At 42.2% G+C, this 20,150-nt stretch overlaps 1 protein-coding gene across 1 annotated transcript; it reads left to right on the forward strand.

Moving 5' to 3' along the window:
• The first annotated feature begins 2,377 nt into the window (after nucleotides 1-2,377).
• ankef1a (ankyrin repeat and EF-hand domain containing 1a) lies at nucleotides 2,378-11,417 on the forward strand. Its single transcript, XM_069703038.1, has 10 exons — nucleotides 2,378-2,567; nucleotides 3,098-3,259; nucleotides 5,835-6,034; nucleotides 6,121-6,270; nucleotides 6,545-6,668; nucleotides 6,884-7,703; nucleotides 7,921-8,147; nucleotides 8,347-8,495; nucleotides 10,834-10,983; nucleotides 11,262-11,417. The coding sequence occupies exons 1-10, from the start codon at nucleotides 2,378-2,380 to the stop codon at nucleotides 11,415-11,417; spliced, it is 2,328 nt and encodes a 775-aa protein (XP_069559139.1).
• The last annotated feature ends 8,733 nt before the right edge of the window (nucleotides 11,418-20,150 follow it).

Genomic DNA, 20,150 nt, shown 5'->3' on the forward strand with positions numbered 1-20,150 from the left:
CATGTCAACAGTCTCACTTTTATCCTTTCGTTTTTCATTTATTAATAACCCATGCACTGGTTTTTACACACTGTTCAGCCCACTTTGGACTTCACATATTTGATCTGGCACCCTTTTGGCCTTCTCAAATACACGCAGCTGGGTTGACTTTTGTTTCTGGCTCCTACTTAAACCTCTCATCTCTTTGTCTGGAATTTCAGCAGGCTAATTTAAGCTGAAAACTTCAAGGAGATGGTTTAAAAGTAATGTCTTATGTTACACTGCAGTGACACCTTGTGTTCAGGGTCATTATCCAAAAAGCTGTGGAGTTGCTGCTGAGAAACTGAGGACTTACAGAAAAAACCCTTGCAGGAAAGGGCAACACTGGTTTTCTATTTTCTGCACATTCATTACTTATCAATGGGGATTGCTGGCCTCTTTATAAGCGTCTCTGTACTCAATAGTCATTATTCCACTGTCACTCACACGAAGTAGTCCTGATGCTGTGTAAATTGATCTATGAACTCGGTCAAAGGCAACGAACCGGTAATTCTACCTCGTCTACTTAAGCGCTTAAGAATGCATAACAAGATGGTAAATAGGTAGACGCAGTTTTTATGTTGGGATGATTTTATTTGGAGACGGTGAAGATTTGCCATCACTTTGTGGGGGCTTAGGAGTCTAAATACGGGGGTAAAAATATACCAGACCGTGAACTGGCCTGAATAATGTGGGATTCAATTACACCTGAATGTGGGTGACTATGTGAGGTTAAGTGGACAAACTGTGCCAAGTGTCCTAAATCCTTTGTTTTATTTTAATTTCATTTCGTTTTGTTTATTTTTGTTATTTGATTCGGTGGAAATGATGTGCTAATGTACACCTCCCCTCGCTGCCGTCGTATCGGTATTGTCGAGCTCGTCCTCAGCATCTGAAAGACACCCCAGAAGCACATGTCTGTGAGCACATCGCGTCATGCACGGGGATTTTTCACGTATTCCGTTGCCATGGAGATGACTTTGTTTACTTCCTCCTGCTCACACTCAAAGTGAAAGGTTGTGCTTTAAAGTGAAGTAAAAAAAAAATAAACTTCGTGGGGAAAAACACGGGACAAATGTGACTGTCCTCGCTTACCAGGGATGCGGACAACAAAAAGAGAGAAATATTAAAGTTTTCCAGCACGGGTAACGAGCGCGTGCCAAACAAGGAGCGACTGTCCGCGTGCAGCAGGTGAGTGTAACGATGAAAAGCTTTTCAGCCTAGAGTGCCTTTTATTTACTGTTTATACCTCTATATGTTGTATTTTACAGTGTTTTTAGTTTCATGAAGGTGACATTTTGCCTCTCCTTCACATCATTTTTGTTAGCAAGTTTTGTAAAACGTCAAAATCGGTCTTATGGGCCCGTAGCAGTGATAGGAGACGTAGCTATATTTGTCACTTTATGTTTTAGGCAGCGCTAGATATTATAGGGTATACGATTATAGCTGTTAAAGAAAAGTTAAAAAGTGACGTAGCTCACTTAAAATGTGCCGTAGTGCTTCTCAGGGAGACGAAACACCACTGAATGAGGAGGTTTCTGAGTTAAATGGTGGTGAAACATGCTAAAACCCTGCCGGTTCACTAAAGCAGCTCCACTCTATTGTTAAGAGGCATCAGCGGGGGAAGTAATAATAATAAAAAAAAAAAAGTGCATTTACTCAACTACTGTACAAGTTTGACGTACTTGTACTTTATTTGAGTATTTCTTTTAGTGCTACCTTATGCTTCCACTCCACACTTCAGAGGGAAATATTGCACTTTCAACTCCACTTCATTTTTCGACAGTTTTAGTTACTTTTAAGATAAAGTTTGACACAATAATATAACACGCTTTTAACATATACCACATTTTTAAATGTTATATCAGAAAATGGGTTTCAGAAATCACCTGACGATCCCCCCCTCCTCTTCCCCCACATGAATCTATTGCCACTGTTTATAAAACTGGATAGAAAGTAGTTTAAACTCCACCTGCAGCAGCAACAACAGTCACATGCTGCTAACACACTGATGTCTCTATTGATAATCAAATGATGTCATAAACAACAATTAATAAAACTGTAGTTTTACTTTAATGCCTAAAATAATTTTTTTCTGATAAAACGCCTGTACTTTTATTGAACAGGATATCTCATGTCGGACTTTTACCTGTAATGGAGTATTTTTACACTGCTGCATTGGTACTTTACTGAAGTACTTTCACTACTGAGTGGCGTACCTAACGACATTAGCACCCTGTGATAATTTGACATCATAGAATGATTTCAGCTGCACAAAGTACTTGAAAAAAATAACTGACTTTTAAAATTGCTTCCACCATTTTCCTCCTTTTCCCATCAGTCTCTCAGTGACCTCACGATGAGCAGCAGAGTAGCAGAGGACCGCCTGCAGGTCCTGCAGGTGTACCGCCTGCTGCAGTTCATCCATCAAGCGGATAAAGTGGGGATAGAGAAGATGGTGACGCTCGGAGTGGAAAACCTCATCAATCTGACGGAGCCACAGGACGGCATTGGGGTGCTTCACGTGGCAGTTTCAAAGTACAATCACGGTGATGGGCCTCTTCCTGGCTCCGTCAGATTATATACTGTGTTTTTTTTAAGTGCACGAGGTGCTCAGTTGCTGTGGCCAGCGGCTGTGTGGCAATTTGATCCTCTCTAAATTCAGTCACATTTGGTAGAGGCAAACATTTGAAAGCAATCACCCGAGATAGATACTATGTTTATACAACTTAAACTATTTACATTAAGGTGATGTGTTTAAATTTACAACCTCCAAAAGCTCTTGTTTATATGAATTGTTTCTTGGCTATATAGGAAATTATGTCCAGAAAAAAATGTGTGTTTGCTTACACATAGAAAATGGAAATATAATAGCAAAATAAGGGGATATTCTAAAACTAAACATTAGGTATTGTAGGCTGCTTTAAAAAAAAAACCATTTGAGAAGACTTTTTAAATCTGTCTAAATAATCCAAGAAAAAAATCCAGCAGTTCATAGAATTAACTGCAACCCGAAAAGTAATCTTTCATAGCTGCGTCAGTCCCCTGACTGTTTCTCTACCCTCTTGTCTCTTCACAGACCTCGTCAGCTTCCTTCTCTCCCTGGGAGCAAGTCCCAATATGCAGGACCGGAGGGGCCGCACTCCGGTTATGTTGGCCGCTGAGCTGGGCAACGATGCCATTGTGTCTCTGTTGGGCCAGAGACAAGCCGACTTTAGCCTCCTGGACACTGAAGGTAGAGGTGAGCAGTCCAAGGCATTACCAACTGCAGTATAAAGCAGAGGGAACAGAGAAACTGTTTGAGGCAACTACTTGAAATCAGGAAAAAGATTAGTACTATATAGCAGTTGACACTTACAAAAATAGCCGATTGTGTGGAACAGTTACAGGGTGGTAACAGAAATAAATGCAATCAAAACAACAAGAGCGTGTGATATTAGAGCATTTTCAACCGTTTAGGTCATGTGGTGCGTTCAGGAAGGTGAGAACTGTGAGATGTGGTTGAAAGGTCTGAAAACACATGTAACGAATGCTCGATTAGCAAAACTTTTTATTACAAATATTTAATAGTCAAGCTGTTATTCATCACCTTTATTACGCAACTTCTAAAATTTGATGATTTCCTTGATTTTCTGGGTTTCATGTCACTATGAATTTCTCTTTGGCTTCATAATAGACTGGAGGAACATTAGAAATAACATCACACATTTGTTTGGCTAAATTATTGATTGAGTAACTGAAAATAAAAGTAATGTATTAACTGGTGATATGAATATTTGTCTGTTAATTCTCTTTAAATCTATCTCTATGTATGTATGATCCAAACCAATAGATTGCCGTTCTTCCCCTTTTTTCAATTACATTCTAATTTATCAATCAAGATCATGTTCCTTTATTTAAAAAAAAACATATATGATGCAAGGGAACGTACCTAATAATAATATTAATAATAATAAAGTGTATTTGTATCGCACCTTTCATACAAGAAATGCAGCTCAAAGTGCTTTACAGCAAGAAAATGACATGTCGTGTTTCACATAAAAACAGATATAAGGAACATTTAAAAATCTAGAAAAGAGATGAAATGCATAAGAACAGATAAAATGCATTAAATTAACACAAATACAACTGTATAAAATAAAGCATTTTAAAGCTGCGGTAGGTTAAGTGCAGGCATGTGCAAGAGAGCTTCAAGAGTAGCTAGTTAAAGGCTAAAGTCAAGAGATATGTTTTGAGCTTTTCTTTTTTAAGTATGTACTGAGCTAACTTCCCTGATATCTACATGTATTTTGTTCCACAGCTTTGGAGCGTAACTGACAAAAGCTGAATCCCTCATTTTCCTTCGGCTGTTGCTAGGAGATCTAGAAAGCATATGTTCAGTAATTCTAATGGTATGAGAGGTGATGGAACAGCTCCTCTTCACCTAATGCGTTCTCATTTGAGCTCGAAGTGTCCGTTTCCCAAACAGAGGTTATTTCCATCTCAAGTTAGACTTGCTGAATGCCGTGCGTTGTCTTACAGCTCATGAAAATGCATGGTGCTTCTGTTTAGATATTGATGAGGAGGTGGTATCCCAGACAACTCCGATCAGAGAGTCTGAAGTTCATCTTCTGGGCCTTTCGAAAACAATTGTAATAATTACCTCAATTACAGTGTACCCGGCAGCAATTACTGTAACTGGCACTCTTTTGACAGTGAGTGACTGAGACAGAGAGAGAAGGCAGAACAATATCTGTGTGCTTGTATGAATGAATATAGTAGATGGTTTTATATAATTGATGTCCTGTGTGTTGTATGCATGCGTGCATGACTATACGTGTGTGTGGGTGTGCATGTCAGGTCACAGAGGTACATCTAATTACAGATCAAGTCCTCTAGGCGATCCTCTCCTGTGAAGCATGCTGGGTAACCTGATATCACCCTGCTCTCCACAAAGACTTGCTCGGCTTAGTCTCAGTACTCACAGCCAGGCCTTTCCCCCAGCAGGCTCAGCTTCAGTAGTCACACACTTGTTTGTATTATCCACCATGTTGGCTTGAAAGTTACAGGACACCAGTTAGATGTGTACAAGGGGATTCGGTTTAGTGGAGACAGCATCTGACCCTCCATCCATAGAGAGATAGATGGATAGATGGATTGAGAGATGGAGAGATAGATGGAGAGGTAGAGATAGAGAGATAGATGGATAGATAGAGAGAGAGAGAGAGATGGATAGACAGAGATAGAGAGAGATAGAGAGATAGATGGAGAGATAGAGAGAGAGAGCTAGATGGATAGATAGAGAGAGCTAGATGGATAGATAGAGATAGAGAGACAGACAGACAGACAGACATAAATTTCCCTTAAAGTATCTGAAATTTATGAGTGTCTATGTCTGAGTGTATGAAATGATATGATCATTTTGAATTAATAAGGCAGTTTATATTGTATCTGTGACAGACAGGATACAAGGACGGGATTTGACCACAACTTATTCAGACTTGGAACTGTTTTGTTTACATAGCATGTGTCTTAACCACTCAGCTACCAGACCACTCCTGTCCAAAATGATTTTGATTATGTTCATATTAAGATTTTTTTTCTTGAAACTCAGAAGTTAAATATCAGAGCTCCCTCCCATTTGCTGTCATCGTTATGTCTACCTGTTTTACTAAAGACTCTTTAACCTTGTAACACGTTGACGCGGTGCTTTTCATATGTTACTCTGCATATCACGAGCGAAACAAAGCAGTCAACACCTGTCAGACCGGCAGGTCTCAGACATCACACACTCAAGGAACGTTTGTACCCATGCACGTCTCCGTTTTGTGACGTAGGCGTGCTGTTCTACTGCATCTACCCCACCAAGCGCCACAGCCGCTGCCTGCAGGCGGCGCTGAAGTGCCAGGCGGACGTCAACAACGTGTCGTCACATGGGACTCATGTCTTCCAGGTGATGTGTGAAAAAGCCCGGGAGTACACCTCCCTCTGTCTCATGATGCTTGACGCTGGAGCAGACCCCAACGCAACCAATCAGGTAAAATATGTTCAGAGACAAAGCCGAGGAATTATGGGAACTGTACTTTGAACACATGAAGTATGAGCACGCTTTCTTTACCTTAGAAAACTGGTGTCACAGCGTTGATGGAGGCGGCCAAGGCGGGCTCCTTGCAGCTGGTCAGAGCCATTCTGAGGAGCGGAGGGAACCCCAACGCCCTGGACCAAAAGCACTTCACGGCGGTACACTACGCCGCCATGGGAGGCTTTGTTGAGGTGTAGTGCCTGCTCAGACACACAATCCAACTTTTATTTCATGAAAAAAATTAAGTTGTGTTTGAATTGTGTCTAAATATATAAAGTTATTAAAGTGACAGAGATGCTGGGATAATTTAAGGTTTGAACCATTCGATTCAAGCATTTTAAGAGTGATTTTGAATTATTTACATTTGTGATGGCAGCACTCACTCAAATGAGAGTTTTTCTCCAATCAGTGTAGACCGTCCTCTAGATTTAGGATTCTGTTCCTCTGGTGTTTTGCCTCTTGCAGGTGGTTCAGGTGTTGTCTGCGTGCTCGGCCGACATGGGCGTCATCAACCATGATAACTGCAATCCTTTACACTACGCCGCTGCAGCGGGCAACGCTAACTGCTGCAAATTCCTGGCACAGAGAGGTACTGTGAGAGAGACAAACACTGCAAGACATCCTGATGTCAGCACAGGGAATTTCAGCTTGTTTTTGGGGCTAATGATGCCAAGACAGCCAAGATGCCGTGATACATGTGGAGCAAGTAAATTAAATCAAATGGAAGAACGTGCAGCCGCAAAATCAAATGAGGTAATTCTACCATGTGTTTATGTTTGTCCTAAAACTGTGCTCCGTGTTCAGGTTGTAACCCTAAACTGAAGAACCTGAAGGGTTTGCGGCCACGTCAGATTGCCAAAGAGTCTGGCAACAAGGCAGTGACCAAAGAGCTGAGGAAGGCGGAGAAGCAGCAGGGTGAAGGCAATAAGTCCAGCCGTACCAACTTGTCGAGTGGCTGGGCCATGACCCTCCACGACTGGTCACACGAGTTCCAGACTGAACTCCGGAAAGCCTTCGGGGACGAATTGGACACAGTTACCACAGAGATATTCATCTCCGTGTTAGAGGACCTAAACGCTCCAGTTGAACTGGACCAGCTCCATGCGGTCATCTCAGCCCACGAAAAGGGTCGAAGCGGATATGTGAACGTCAATGAGTTCATCAAAGGTGTCAAGTATATCAAGGAGTCGTTCCTCATGTCCTCCTACATGCCTAAAAAGAAGAAGGGGGAAAAGGGAGGCAAAGGCGGTCGGAAGAAGGGTCAATTTGTCATCCCCTTGCCCATTTGCACCCTCCAACCGGAGTCCATGCCCCGACGACAGGACGGAGGCCCCCCCCACTTCATGATCGAAACATACACCAACCGCTCAGACACCAGCAGATTCAGCCACGATCAGCCGCCAGAACACCCCATCGTGAACGACTCAGGATGGTACATGGAGAAGCCGGAGAAGGTTTACATGAGTATCAACTACTGCGTGAAGAGTGCCGATCTGGAGAGTCTGGACCTGGCATTCAGTCAGGGCGTTCCCGTGGATGTTAAAGATCAGTTTTACAAGACTCCACTGATGGTGGCCTGCTGCAGTGGCAACTATGAGGTGGTTCACTACCTTCTCAACAAGGGGTGAGAAAGCTCATGTTTTCTTTGTGAGTTTAGATTTCTGCATTGGCTTGTTTGAATATGTGTGCTTCTTGTTTTCAGCATTTTTTCAAACCATATAACAAAACTCAAAGCAGGAAGACAGAGAATAGGCCGATATACTCTGAGACATTCAACGTGACAAAAAAAAAAAAAAAGAAGCTCTCCATCGATGAGTCAAACAAACAACTGTTTGTGACAGGGCGGAGGTGAACCTGTGTGACCAGTTCTTCTGGACACCCCTCCACCACGCGGCGAGCGCCGGGCAGGTGGAGATCATCGAACTTCTGGTGGATGCCGGGGCCGTCATAGATGCCCCGGCTCTCAGCGGAGGCACGGCCCTCATGAGGGCCATCGAGAGCTCCAAACCCTCCTGCGTGGACTTCCTCATCAAGGCAGGAGCCAATGTGAACGCAGAGGACAAGAAAGGTTCGATTGTACATCGGAAATATTTCACAGTTTATTAAAAAAAAAGCCAAAAGGGAATAAGATAAATAATGAGAGCCAATAGATGTTGTTTAAGTTCATACCATTTGTTTGTTATAAATATTAAAGTTGTTGGTATAATTGAACAGATACACTGCAGTTCCTGCTGTTATTTGACTGACTGTGTTTTATTTCCCTGAAGGAAACAACTGCCTCGATGTTGCCAGAGCTTTCGCAGACCCCCAAGTAATTGACATGGTCAAAGAAAAGATGGACTCTCTGCCTAAACCGAAGGACAAGGGAAAGGGAAAGGGGGGAAAAGGTCAAAAACCTAAACCTGCGAAACCGAAGGTAGTCAAGTAACCTCTTTCAAATCTTTTTACCAGCCCGCTGCAAATATCTGCATATTAAAACGTTTTGTATCAAACCTTTCCGGCTCTCTTTGCGTGTGTGTATACTGTGTGTTTCACTCTGTCCTCCGTTGTCATTGGAAGGAAACTTTCATGGCTGCCTTTTTCTGAAGCTATAAACATGAAAAGGCCATTTCCTAAAGAGTTCAGTGTTATATAAAAAGATTAAGCATATTGTGACCTTTAAACCATGTTAAAGTCAAACTGAATCAAACCCAATCCTGTAAAAGGATGTGACTACTGTAAGCAAGGAACTTGTACACCAGATGTATTATGTTACAACTAGACCACGCTGGTGTTTCGCTTTGCCTTTCTGGTAACCGGGCCGCAATCCAACAAAACGTATTGATTTCATTATTAAAGCTCTGAAAGCAGCAGGTGGTCCTGTGGCAGAAATTAATCAGGAATATTCATAATTCAGTGAAGCGGAACGCAGCAGTTCTTGGAGGCAAGAAAAAGTCCAAAAAAACTATAAATTGCACAACAAAGAGCTGATTGACCACTGAGCTTTTATAACGCTTTATATGAAGGTAATAACACCCACTTCCTGTTTCCTACTCCTGCCAAGCATGTCACAGTCAGGTGTCTGAAATATCTGATAACCCTCAAGCCTGTCAAACTTCCTTCTACTGTGACTTATGAGCTAATCAGTCACTACAAATAATACATGCAGCCTCAACAAAGTAGTGCTTCTCTTCACAGTGTCATACTCCCTCATAGCCGAGTCAGTGACGCAGTGAAATAATAAGTCCTGCAGTAAACTCATCAACACCTACCGGGTACTTATTATAAGTTGGTCAAAAAAAGGATCCCGTTAATGAGACAGACACAAGTTTAATTTCTTTTATATTTGATTTCAGCGGTCAGTCGCCTTCTTCAGCATGGAGACGCTGTCAGCATGAACACATGGATTAATTTTAAAGGAGAGAATAGTTGAAACAAGAGCTCAGTGGAACAGATGTAAAATAATGAAAGCCAGGCAGAGAATGTACATAACTGCAGATTCGCAGAAACTTCAGCTGCGGCAAGAAAACTATAATATCCAGTGCATACACCATGTATGTTTTAAATCTTGTATTTTAAACCTGCAAAATGAATGTAGTCACACATGATCCTGTGATTGATTACTTCAGAGAGGAAAGATTTTCTTTGTCCAAAGTAAAAATCTTGTGCTTTTCATGGTTCTTTAATGATTGACACTGTGCTTCTCTGTCTTCTGTGTGGCATGTGGAAGTTCTCTCTCTCTCTGTCCTGCACCTCACTTACATACTTTGTCCATTTACTTTTAGTACGTACTGCACCTACCCTTAAAAAAAATATGTGCTGTTGCATGTACTTTGTATACTATTGAGACATACCAATTCAACATGAAAATGCTCCTTGAACTTTGACCCTCTTGGTCAGATCCATCAGCATCCGTATTTGAAGGAAAAAGAGAAATGATGCGATTTGGAATGAGTTAATGCCTCTTCTTCTTCTTCTTGTTCTCCTTGTTTTTCTTCTTGTTTTCCTTCTTCTTCTTGTTCTTCTTCTTCTCCTTCTTGTTCTTGTTCTCCTTCTTTTTCCCCTTCTTCTTGTTCTTGTTCTTCTTGTTTTCCTTGTTCTTCTTGTTCTTTTTGTTCTCCTTCTTCTTCTTCTTCTTCTTCTCCTTCTTGTTCTTCTTGTTCTTCTTGTTCTTCTTATTATTATTGTTCTTCTTCTTCTTCTTATTGTTCTCCTTGTTCTCCTCCTTCTTCTTCTTCTTCTTGTTCTATTGTTTTTGTTGTTATTCCTTCCTCAGACACCTTAATTAAAAAAAAAAAAAAAAAAAAATCCTTTACACCGGTGGCCCCGCCCCTTTCCTCTACGGAGCCAAGATGGCAACCGCTCAGGGTGAAAAGTGTCCAGAGTTTCACACTTCTTTTTTGGATTGTTTTGAGTGCATCATCCTGGTACTTGTAGCACTCAAAACAGTGAGTGTTAGTACACAAGTACAACATCTGGAACACAGCACCGGTGATTTTGGCATTAAACTTCACATACTATGTATTGAGACATACAAAATCTTTTTCCGGCATACTAAATGGTCTTATGGATATTGGAACGTTAGTTTTAATCCTCAAACTGGAACCGTTTCTGTTTGTAAATTGCTGTGTTATTCTTGTTATCTCTGGCCGCCTCATGCAGCTTCAACCCTTCCACACTGAATCTGACACTCGGGGAAACTTTGCTTTGTCTCAGTTTGTGCAAAGTTTTTGGACAAGATACAGAGAATTTGTAAATGTTGGTATTCCCCGCAGGGCGTCTCTGCAGAAGCTGCAGTGCGCTCAGAGACGTTAACAGCAGGGAGGACTCCTCCGCAGATGGACTCAAAGAGCGTCATCCTGCAGAACACCAGCATCACCACAGGGAGAACCAACACTGTGGATATCTCCTTCGTGCCAAAAACGGTAGGCCTCATCACCGTCTACCTCCGTGCCGCATCTGCTTGCAAGTTACGATTTTGTGTCTTAACACGGCAATAAATATCTCCCATATGACGGAGGACATAACGTACCAGCTACCACGCTATCAAAAGAGTGCTCGGGGAAATTCTGACGTCACGAGTTGTAAATGTTTTTGCTGCTGTAGGAAGTCCCAGCATGCAAGAAGCTGCACACTAAGTTCTATGAGAAGCTGACTGGGTCCTTACATGCAGTCTTCATCCTGCCCCGTCTTTGTGTCTCAGGTTTGGGGGCAGCCGCCCACCACCAGCATGCTGATGTCAAAGATAGAAAGACGGAAGGAGCGCTTGTCCCTCGGCTTGGACACGGAAGACTTCATGATGCCTTTCAGCCACAACATCCAGAGGACGACGGTCGCGCTCACAAAAAACACTGAGTGAAGTGGAGGAAGGTCAGGCGGGAGGAGACGCGCAGATGTTCTGGAAACTGTAACGATTGGATTTCATTTAGATTCATATTTTTTCACATCAGCTTCTTTTGTCCGCATCGTTGACATCATGTGACATTTTTTTAATCTTGTCGCTCAGTTTGAGAAAACACATACAATAGCACATGTATGATTTCATCATGTAAAGTTCCCGAGGTTACGGTAGAATCTGTTTTTGTTTTTGATAATCGAATGATGAAGCCACACAGATAATAATAATATGAATTATCGGTTGAAGATAATGTGCACACACCTTTCTGTTTCTGTATATTCACAATGTTCAGCAGGGAACTGCCAAACACATCCAACAGGTAAATGTCTGTCAATAAACTGGAACATACAAATCAATACAGAATTAATGGTTCTGTAGTTTCTCTACATTCAGTCTGGTTCTCAACCAGAAACATTCTGCTTGTGTGAAATCACATCCTGAAAGGAAGTTGCATTATCTAATAACTGAAGTAAGACAGTTGGCAGCCGGGGACGGAGGCAGATGTGTACATAATGCAGTCGTTTGTTAAAATACTGCTGACTCTGCAGTGTCTGCAGCTACAGGGAGAGACAGGAAGAGTCTGGTAGGAATAAAAAAGATGACTGAGACTGGCTTCTCACTATGTCTTTCTTTCTTTCTTTTTCTTTCTTTTTTCTTTCTTTCCTTCTTTCCTTCTTTCTTTCTTTCTTTCTTTCTTTCTTTCTTTCTTTCTTTTTTCTTTTTCTTTCTTTCCTTATTTTTCTTACATCTTTCTTTTCTTCTTTCCTTCCTTCTTTTTCTTTCTTTCTCACTCACATATACCATCACACAAACACTCATCAGATAATTAACTCCGAGTAGAAGTCAGACACCCTCCACTGAACCAGATACTCAGTTAGTCTGTGATTGGCCTCTTGCCTCCTCCATGCTGTGGTATTTGGTTTCACTACTGGTTCTCCTCCGTGTTGCTGGAACTGACTGCAAAACATCAAACTGCTGGCCGACAATGTTTTGCTCCCCAAACAGGTGTAATTCCACTTTTTTACCAGCACACTGCGCTGTTTGGCATATTTAGCACTGAAGGGTTTTGGTCGATTATGAAGCTGGGAGAAACAGAAAACTTGGAGGGAGCTCTTGTGTTTCTAGCACAGAAACACATCAAAATGGCAGCCATGTATATTTACTGTCCTAATATTATCCACTCAGATCAATTTGCATCAAGAACTTACAAATTGTACATTAATAAAACTGATTAAGATGAAGATGCTCAAGAGCTTCACCTTCACCCTCTTTATTTTACCCTTGATTACGGCTGTGATTCTGGAGCTCTTATTTTAGTTTCTGATGTTCATCTCAGAAATAAATTACCAAAACGACATCGTTTGTTGCATTAAATGTCGCAGAGGCTCACTCCCATCACCACCACCACCACCACCACCAACCATCGCCAGATAAAATGAGATTGTCCTCAAGGTCCACGGGGACACAGTTATATAATCAAATATACAGGAAGAGGGTGTCGGGGGTTGGAGGGGCAGCGGCTTTGAGGTTCATGATGCACGGCCGGGATTGTTTGAATATACACAGTCACAATACCAAGACAAGGACGGGAAGAGTAAAGAGGCAAATGGATGAGAGCGCTGAGAGAGAAGCAGATTAGGTTAGAGAGCAGTGAAAGCAGAGAGAGGAGGCAGAAACACACACACACACACACACACACATGATGATACACAAGAAGAGAGATGAAGACAGTGAATATAGAGAGTGAAAAACATCCCTGAAAGCCCAACAGAGTCATTCATAATGAGACCTAGGAAGATCAGGGTCTGACAGTGAGGAGAGGGAAGACGAAAGGACAAGAGGAGACGGAGGTGGAGGAGAGAGAGAGCGAGAGAGAGAGCGGCGGAAGGTGACTCAGAAGAGGGAGCACGACAGCGGGGGGGGGGAGGGGGGCGTGGGCGGGTGGAGAAGATGAGGGCTTTTCTAGCACAATCAGTGGCACACAGGTTAAAGGGAGTAAACAAGGCTGCCGGCTCTGACTGTCGGCCGTGACGCAGTGTGTCTGTCAGGGCGTGGGCGACGGCTTTTATGGTCATGCAGTGTGTGCTTGTCAATTTGTGTGTGTGTGTGTGTGTGTGTGTGTGTGTGTGTGTGTGTGTGTGTGTGTGTGTGTGTGTGTGTGTGTGTGTGTGTGTGTGTGTGTGTGTGTGTGTGTGTGTGTGCTGGGGTGTATTCCTGTGATATGAGCATGGGTCTATTTTAAAACTGTGCAGAGACACATGGAACACGTTATACTTGCAGCAATTCAAATATTTAGGATGTCAAAATAAATGCTTTTGAACATAAAGAGATATTTGTTACACCATATGAATATAGCATGTTTATGCATCACATGTGAGCATGTGCAGGTCTGTGTGACTGTCAATTAGGGAATATTTATGTATGGAAGTCGAGGTTATACGGGTTCTGCTGTGGCTCATATGAGGAAAGCATTGCAATAAGTGTTAGTGGGGGCGGAGGGGGGGGGGTCCCCTTCCTTTTTTTTTTGTATTTTCCAGTCTCCTCTCCTCTCCCGTCATCTCCTCTCCTCTCCTCTCCTCTCCTCTCCTCTCCTCTCTCCTCTCCTCTCCTCTCCTCTCCTCTCCTCTCCTCTCCCGTCCTCTCCTCCCCCCGCCCCCCTCCCCCCCGCTGTGTATCAGTCTGAGCTCCAATCAGTGTGTGTTGCAGCCAGCAGCACTGCAGTCTCCCAGCTCTGTCCCTGCACTGCTTACTCAGCACTCCAACCCTTCACTTCCCAAAACATCCCTCTGGGACACGCACACACGCACACACAATATATTATTGTTGTTTACCACATTATAGTTTGGTGTTATTACTTCATCTGTTTTAGCATTACTTACATTAAACATGCACTCACCCAGACACAGATGTGCTCAAACATGCATTTAATCCAATAATGACGTACTTGAGCCGAGGAAGCATACACAGACAGACACTCTGGACATCACACACACACACGGACACACGCACGCACGCACGCACGCACGCACACACACACACACACACACACACACACACACACACACACACATACACCGGGATAAACACATTGTGTGCTTCTGCCTGCAGCTTCCTGAGCCCATAAATAACATGAATATATGCAGACATTCATTATGCAGAACATGAGTGATTTCTAGATTACAGAAGTCCCAAAGGTACAGCTTATTCCCTTTGAATTTGAATTACTTTAATTAATAATTAAAATTATCTAGAATGTTTACACCTTTAAAAGTCAGATGACAAAATATTTTTCACAAGTTTTAGAAAATCAATGTCCTGTAATTTCATGCTGTGATGGATTCAGTGTCTGTTTCCAAAAGAGCCACTAACTGTAAACACAGTAGCAGCGGTATGGAAATGCTGTGTCTAGCAAAACAATGGCAGCATTGTACAGTTCCTGGTTTACCATCCATAATTAATAAGGGAGTCAAGTTTCAAGCTAGTCTGACTGACCGTGTGTGACACCAGGAGAAAGTGTGTGTGTGTGTGTGTGTGTGTGTGTGTGTGTGTGTGTGTGTGTGTGTGTGTGTGTGTGTGTGTGTGTGTGTGTGTGTGTGTGTGTGTGTGTGTGTGTGTGTGTGTGTGTAAGCATTTTTTTTATCTGTGTTTATGTTAAGTACCTGCACAGGGTTAAGCAGTGGGTGAAATACTTAAGTGTGTGTGTGTGTGTGTGTGCGTGCGTGTGTGTTGCAGTGATTCATCATTCATTAGTGCAGCCGTGGCAGTGCCATAGATCTCTTTAGCTTTCTAAGCTATAGATTCCAATATGCTGCAGGACTGCAACTTTTATTATGAAGATATTGATTTGAATTTCATAGTGAGACCAATAATGCCGGATGGTAAACAGAGGACTGGCCCTCGGCTCACATAAACACAGCAATTCCTAGGAAAGCGACCAAAAACCGATATAATAAATACCTCTGAGGAAAGGCTACAGCTGCAGCGTTTTACTGACTACACTTCCTCTGTTAAAAAAAAAAAAAAAGAAAGATTTAAAGAGCCATTCCTTTTTAAAGATCAGTGAATGCATTTAGTTTGACTTTATCTGTTTTGCTTTGAAGTGACTCAAGAAATGTCTCTAAAAGAATAAGAATCAAACCACAAGAATGTCAAGCATCACATGATCTCCAAAATCCATCATGTGATTTTAATACATATTCCAGAAGCAGCATCGCACGTACGATACTGAACCCCCTCCTCTTACGGCTGGACCATATGGACAAATGCAATTATCGCAGTATTTTTGACCAAACAGCTCAATATTTGTATTGCAACTGTATTTGAGGGGTGACTATTGGTGCTTCCACAAAATATTTGTACACTGAGATTTGTTGTGGATATTCTGAAATGACTTTATGGAAGAAAAAAAAGCACCAAATAATAGAAAAGAACAGTCTGCTAACTGTAATTCAGCCTTTAAAACCAGAAAAAGATATCGATATCTAGTTTTATATCACAATATTTATATATTTCCCAGCCCTATATTTGCCCTTCATGTGGTCGTATATTACAGTGTTTTCTGTGCATTGCCATTCCTGAGCTTTCCTTCACTTGCTTCCCTCTAATTGTAGGAACATACATTTCCTCTGCCCTAATACCATCTCATCAGTGTTGCTGGCTTCATGAAAACCAGAGGGGGGCATCAGAATGAGACTTCGGGAGTTTCTGCCTCATTCTACTTTTTCTTTTGGTGGAGAAATTGTTTCAGTATCTTCCTACAACATCAATACAAAGATCCAAATCTCAGATACAACACAAATAACATTTAAGAAACACACTCACAAAGTGAAGAAGTATCACCTAATTTAAACATTTTTATAAATTTCTAAATTAGAAATAAAACAGTGAAGTTATACTTAACACGTACATGGAGCAAACGTTATGAGAGTTCTGGGCAGCAGTGGTGGACAAGCAACGATTGTTGACCGATGAGGACAAATAATCAGTGCAGCTGATCACGTTAGCATGATCATTCTTCAATGAAATGCTAATAATCCTATATTTTCCATTGTAACCTAAAATATAGCATTTAAAAAAAATTAAAAAAAATTGGCACACTGAAACTTAAATGGAAGCCCAGCTGACATGAGAGGTTTAATGGAAGAAAATACATTTAAGTCAAAACATGCTTGACTACAATTTGTCATCATTGCAACTGGCTGGTTCATGTACGTATTTAATAGCTAATAACATGACTCCAAATCTAACTGTGTGGTGTTGCTCCACTGCTGCCTCCGAGTGGAGATGGTGAGCACGTGGTTATGACATGTCGTGTGAACAGTAGCTGATGCTCGGCATTCAAGTAGGTAAGTCATGTAAACACTGTCGCTAAGCAACGAGAGGCTACAAATTTAGCATGCCAGCAGGCGGCAACGCAACGCACGAAATAATGACAGAGGGAAACGACGTTGGTAACGTCAGCATTTTCCTCCTGGTAAATTTAGAGGCTTTTTGAAGTTCATATGGACTCTCCTAGTGAACACAACCCCATTTCAAAGTAGTTGTGTATATAGGCACGTTTAACTTAATAAAGGGCTGACGTCAATGTGGTGTTTGAACCGAACAGATAAATAGTTTAGGACGTTGTATTTGGTGCCTGCGGGTCTCATTTTGTTTTGTTAAACTCTTGACCGACTTTGTTCACTGTTCCAGAAAAGTTTCAAAGCCGTTGTAATGTCTTTGCATTTGGCTCCGTTTTATACTGCAGCATCGTCTGCACCCACCCAAACTGTCTCCCTCAGTCCTTTGGAAAAAAAAAAAAAAAACGAAAGGAGAGATGGGCTCGGTCTTTTCTCACATTCTCTCTCCCACTCTCTCTCTCTCTCTCTCTCTCTCTCTCTCTCTCTCTCTCTCTCTCTCTCTCTCACACACACTCACACTGCCACAGACACACTCACTGTCACACTCATACACTCACACACTCTCACACACACTCCCGACTGATTAAGGCCTCCTCAGTGGCCAATTGCTCAGCAATGGTTGGATTCCTGAGCAAGGGGGGACGATTTAATCAAACTTCAACCAGGCAACACGGTCATAAAATATGCATGTTATATAAGGAATTGTCGGCAGCGCCTTCTGATAAGTCTACAAATACCAAAAAATTTAAAAAAAAAAATAATGTTATGTAAAAGCGGAAGGTGACAAGAAGACAGAACAACTCAAGACGTGGCTTGTAGCGACTTTTAACTTCCAGGATAATTCCAACACTCATTCTCAAGTCTCTGGAGAGTTTTACCGTCATGTAAACATTCATTTCATTCTGAAAATCTAATTAGGCATATTTTATTTTGGGGGAAAAGAACTTCTTTTTTTGTGATGCATTTAATATCATGGGACATAATGAGGGGTCTGAGAAGTTTTCGTCACTTGTGATTATGTTTCTCGTTAGCGTTATTTCCCTTAAAGCTCCGGAACGCAAACTTATCAGTGTCAGTGTATTCTCACACTCCATAGTAATGATGTATCTGTAGCTGCGGTTCGCCGTAGCCGGAAGAGGAAAGGATGCCGAGAGAGAACATTTAACCGAACACCAAACATCCTCTGAATATTCATACGATCCTGATTTTATCATGTACAAGAGAAACACGCTGCAGGGAGGGAGAGGAGAAAGTAGGTGAGGGTTTGTTCCACAGCAGCCAGTGGATGATGAAGAGGAGTTAAAGTGAGCAACAGAGCAGAAAGAGGAGAGTGAGGTGAAGGAAAGACGAGATCTGCAGCCGGGTTAAAGTAGGTCAAGAAAGAGGAACGTGTTGTTTGCAGTGGAAGATGAGGTGAGATTCAGAAGGGAGATTGTGTTTATATGGTAGGTAGGTAGGTATTTACTTTACTAATCCCCGAGGGGAACATTTTTTAAATGTGCGTGTGTGTGTGTGTGTGTGTGTGTGTGTGTGTGTGTGTGTGTGTGTGTGTGTGTGTGTGTGTGTGTGTGTGTGTGTGTGTGTGTGTGTGTGTGTGTGTGTGTGTGTGTGTGTGTGTGTGTGTGTGTGTGTGTGTGTGTGTGTGTGTGTGTGTGTTAGAGAGGAGTGGTAAAAGGGTGTCTTCCAAAAAACTGGCTAGTCATTGCTGTATCTGGAGCAATCAGAGTGGTGATGCTGTTTTTCCAAATACAGGTGAAAGCTGGAGGTCATAATAGTTGGAGCACAAGGGCGAAGACACGAGGACTCGGCAGTGGGAGACATAACAGGGGTGTTTTCCCGAAGCCGGGCAGCCACTGCAGAGCCCGAAGCCGAGGAGGTTTTTTTTTTTTTTTTTTTTTTTTTTAGAAAGAGTTTTGTTATGCTGCTGCACCACTGAATCGATGAGGAGGAAAGAGGAGAGAGGAGAGAGGAGAGGAGAAAGGGGAGGAGGGTCAGCCTGGTCTACTGTTGTTTCACTGCAGTGGAGGCTTTCTGTCCTCCCTTACTTTGCCTCACGTTGATAGACCCCGTCTCTGTCTCTCTGTCTCTCTCTGTTCCCTGCTGTCATTCTAACTGATGTCTCATCTGTCTGCCTTCGCTTGACACGCCGTCTCTTTCTGTCCCTCTCCTCCTTTTCCTCCAGGCAGACCCTGCTTTCCGATACCTGGCGCCCCATTGTCCAAAACTGATCTGGCAACCTTGGCGGAAGTTGTCCCCGAGTCCCGCAGTGTGCAGACGGTGCACAGCTCGCCAAAACACACTTTTCCTTTTTAGCTGTATCAGCGTCTTCCAAATAGTAACTTAGGACAATTGCACAAAACGGAGTCGTTTTGAGTTTGTTTACGAGGCAGTTTGATGAGGTCCAGTGTGTATGGAGGTGGGTGGTTGTCTTTCAGCAGGGATTTACAAACACAGGGAAATGACTTGATGTGATAATACACAATAAACACACTGCGCTGTTAATCAAACCTTAAGACAAGTTTGGGAGACTGTCGTGTTAGAAAGTGCACCAAATTGTGTTCACATTCAATTCACAAAGCTTGCTGTATTAGTTGTGGTGGGAGCCAAGAAATAGGGCAGGTGACGTTATTACAGAGCAACAGTGTTTGCTTGAGGAGGAGGTCAGGGTGGACGGAGGGGTCAGCACACCTTTAACAGGGGACACGGCTGTTTGTTTCCTTTTTTAGGGCCAACAAGTCAACTCTTTTTTTTTTTAAAGTATGACTACAGTGGTCCCTCACCATTATGTTTATTATTGCAAGCATAATATGATGGTTCCCTAACCTCAACTTTGTCATTTTAACACAAATAGCAAAACCCAACAATACAAAGTATTTATTTTAATGTTTACCATGTTGGGTTTGTGCCTTCGTGATGCTGTCATGGAAACCTGAAACCTGAAAACACAAAAATGACCTAATTTGTCCATGTCCTTATTTGGACCACTACCAAAACAACGTACCTTTAAATCTAAACTTCTTCCTGTGTTTCACAATAAATGCTATGAAAGTGAAATGTTTGATGTTTGCAGTTAGGTAAGAGGAATCACTTTATGTTGCCGGGATGCACACGTAACGTGCTTTTACACACACGAGCATAACCTCCGCATGTAATCCATCGGGAAGCAGTGAACACAAACACACATCTGGAGGAGTGCGCTGTTCATTCACTCCCCCCTGCATTTCTTTTCTTTGCCAGCGCGAGGAAACGAAAAGGTAATTCTCTGGTCTCAAGTATAGACAATTCTCAATTGACC

This window comes from Brachyistius frenatus, unplaced genomic scaffold (assembly GCF_029030835.1).
Source record: "Brachyistius frenatus isolate BFR_SWC_R1_liver_20210118 unplaced genomic scaffold, ASM2903083v1 Contig_44, whole genome shotgun sequence".
In the NCBI taxonomy this organism is placed as follows: Eukaryota; Metazoa; Chordata; class Actinopteri; family Embiotocidae; genus Brachyistius; species Brachyistius frenatus.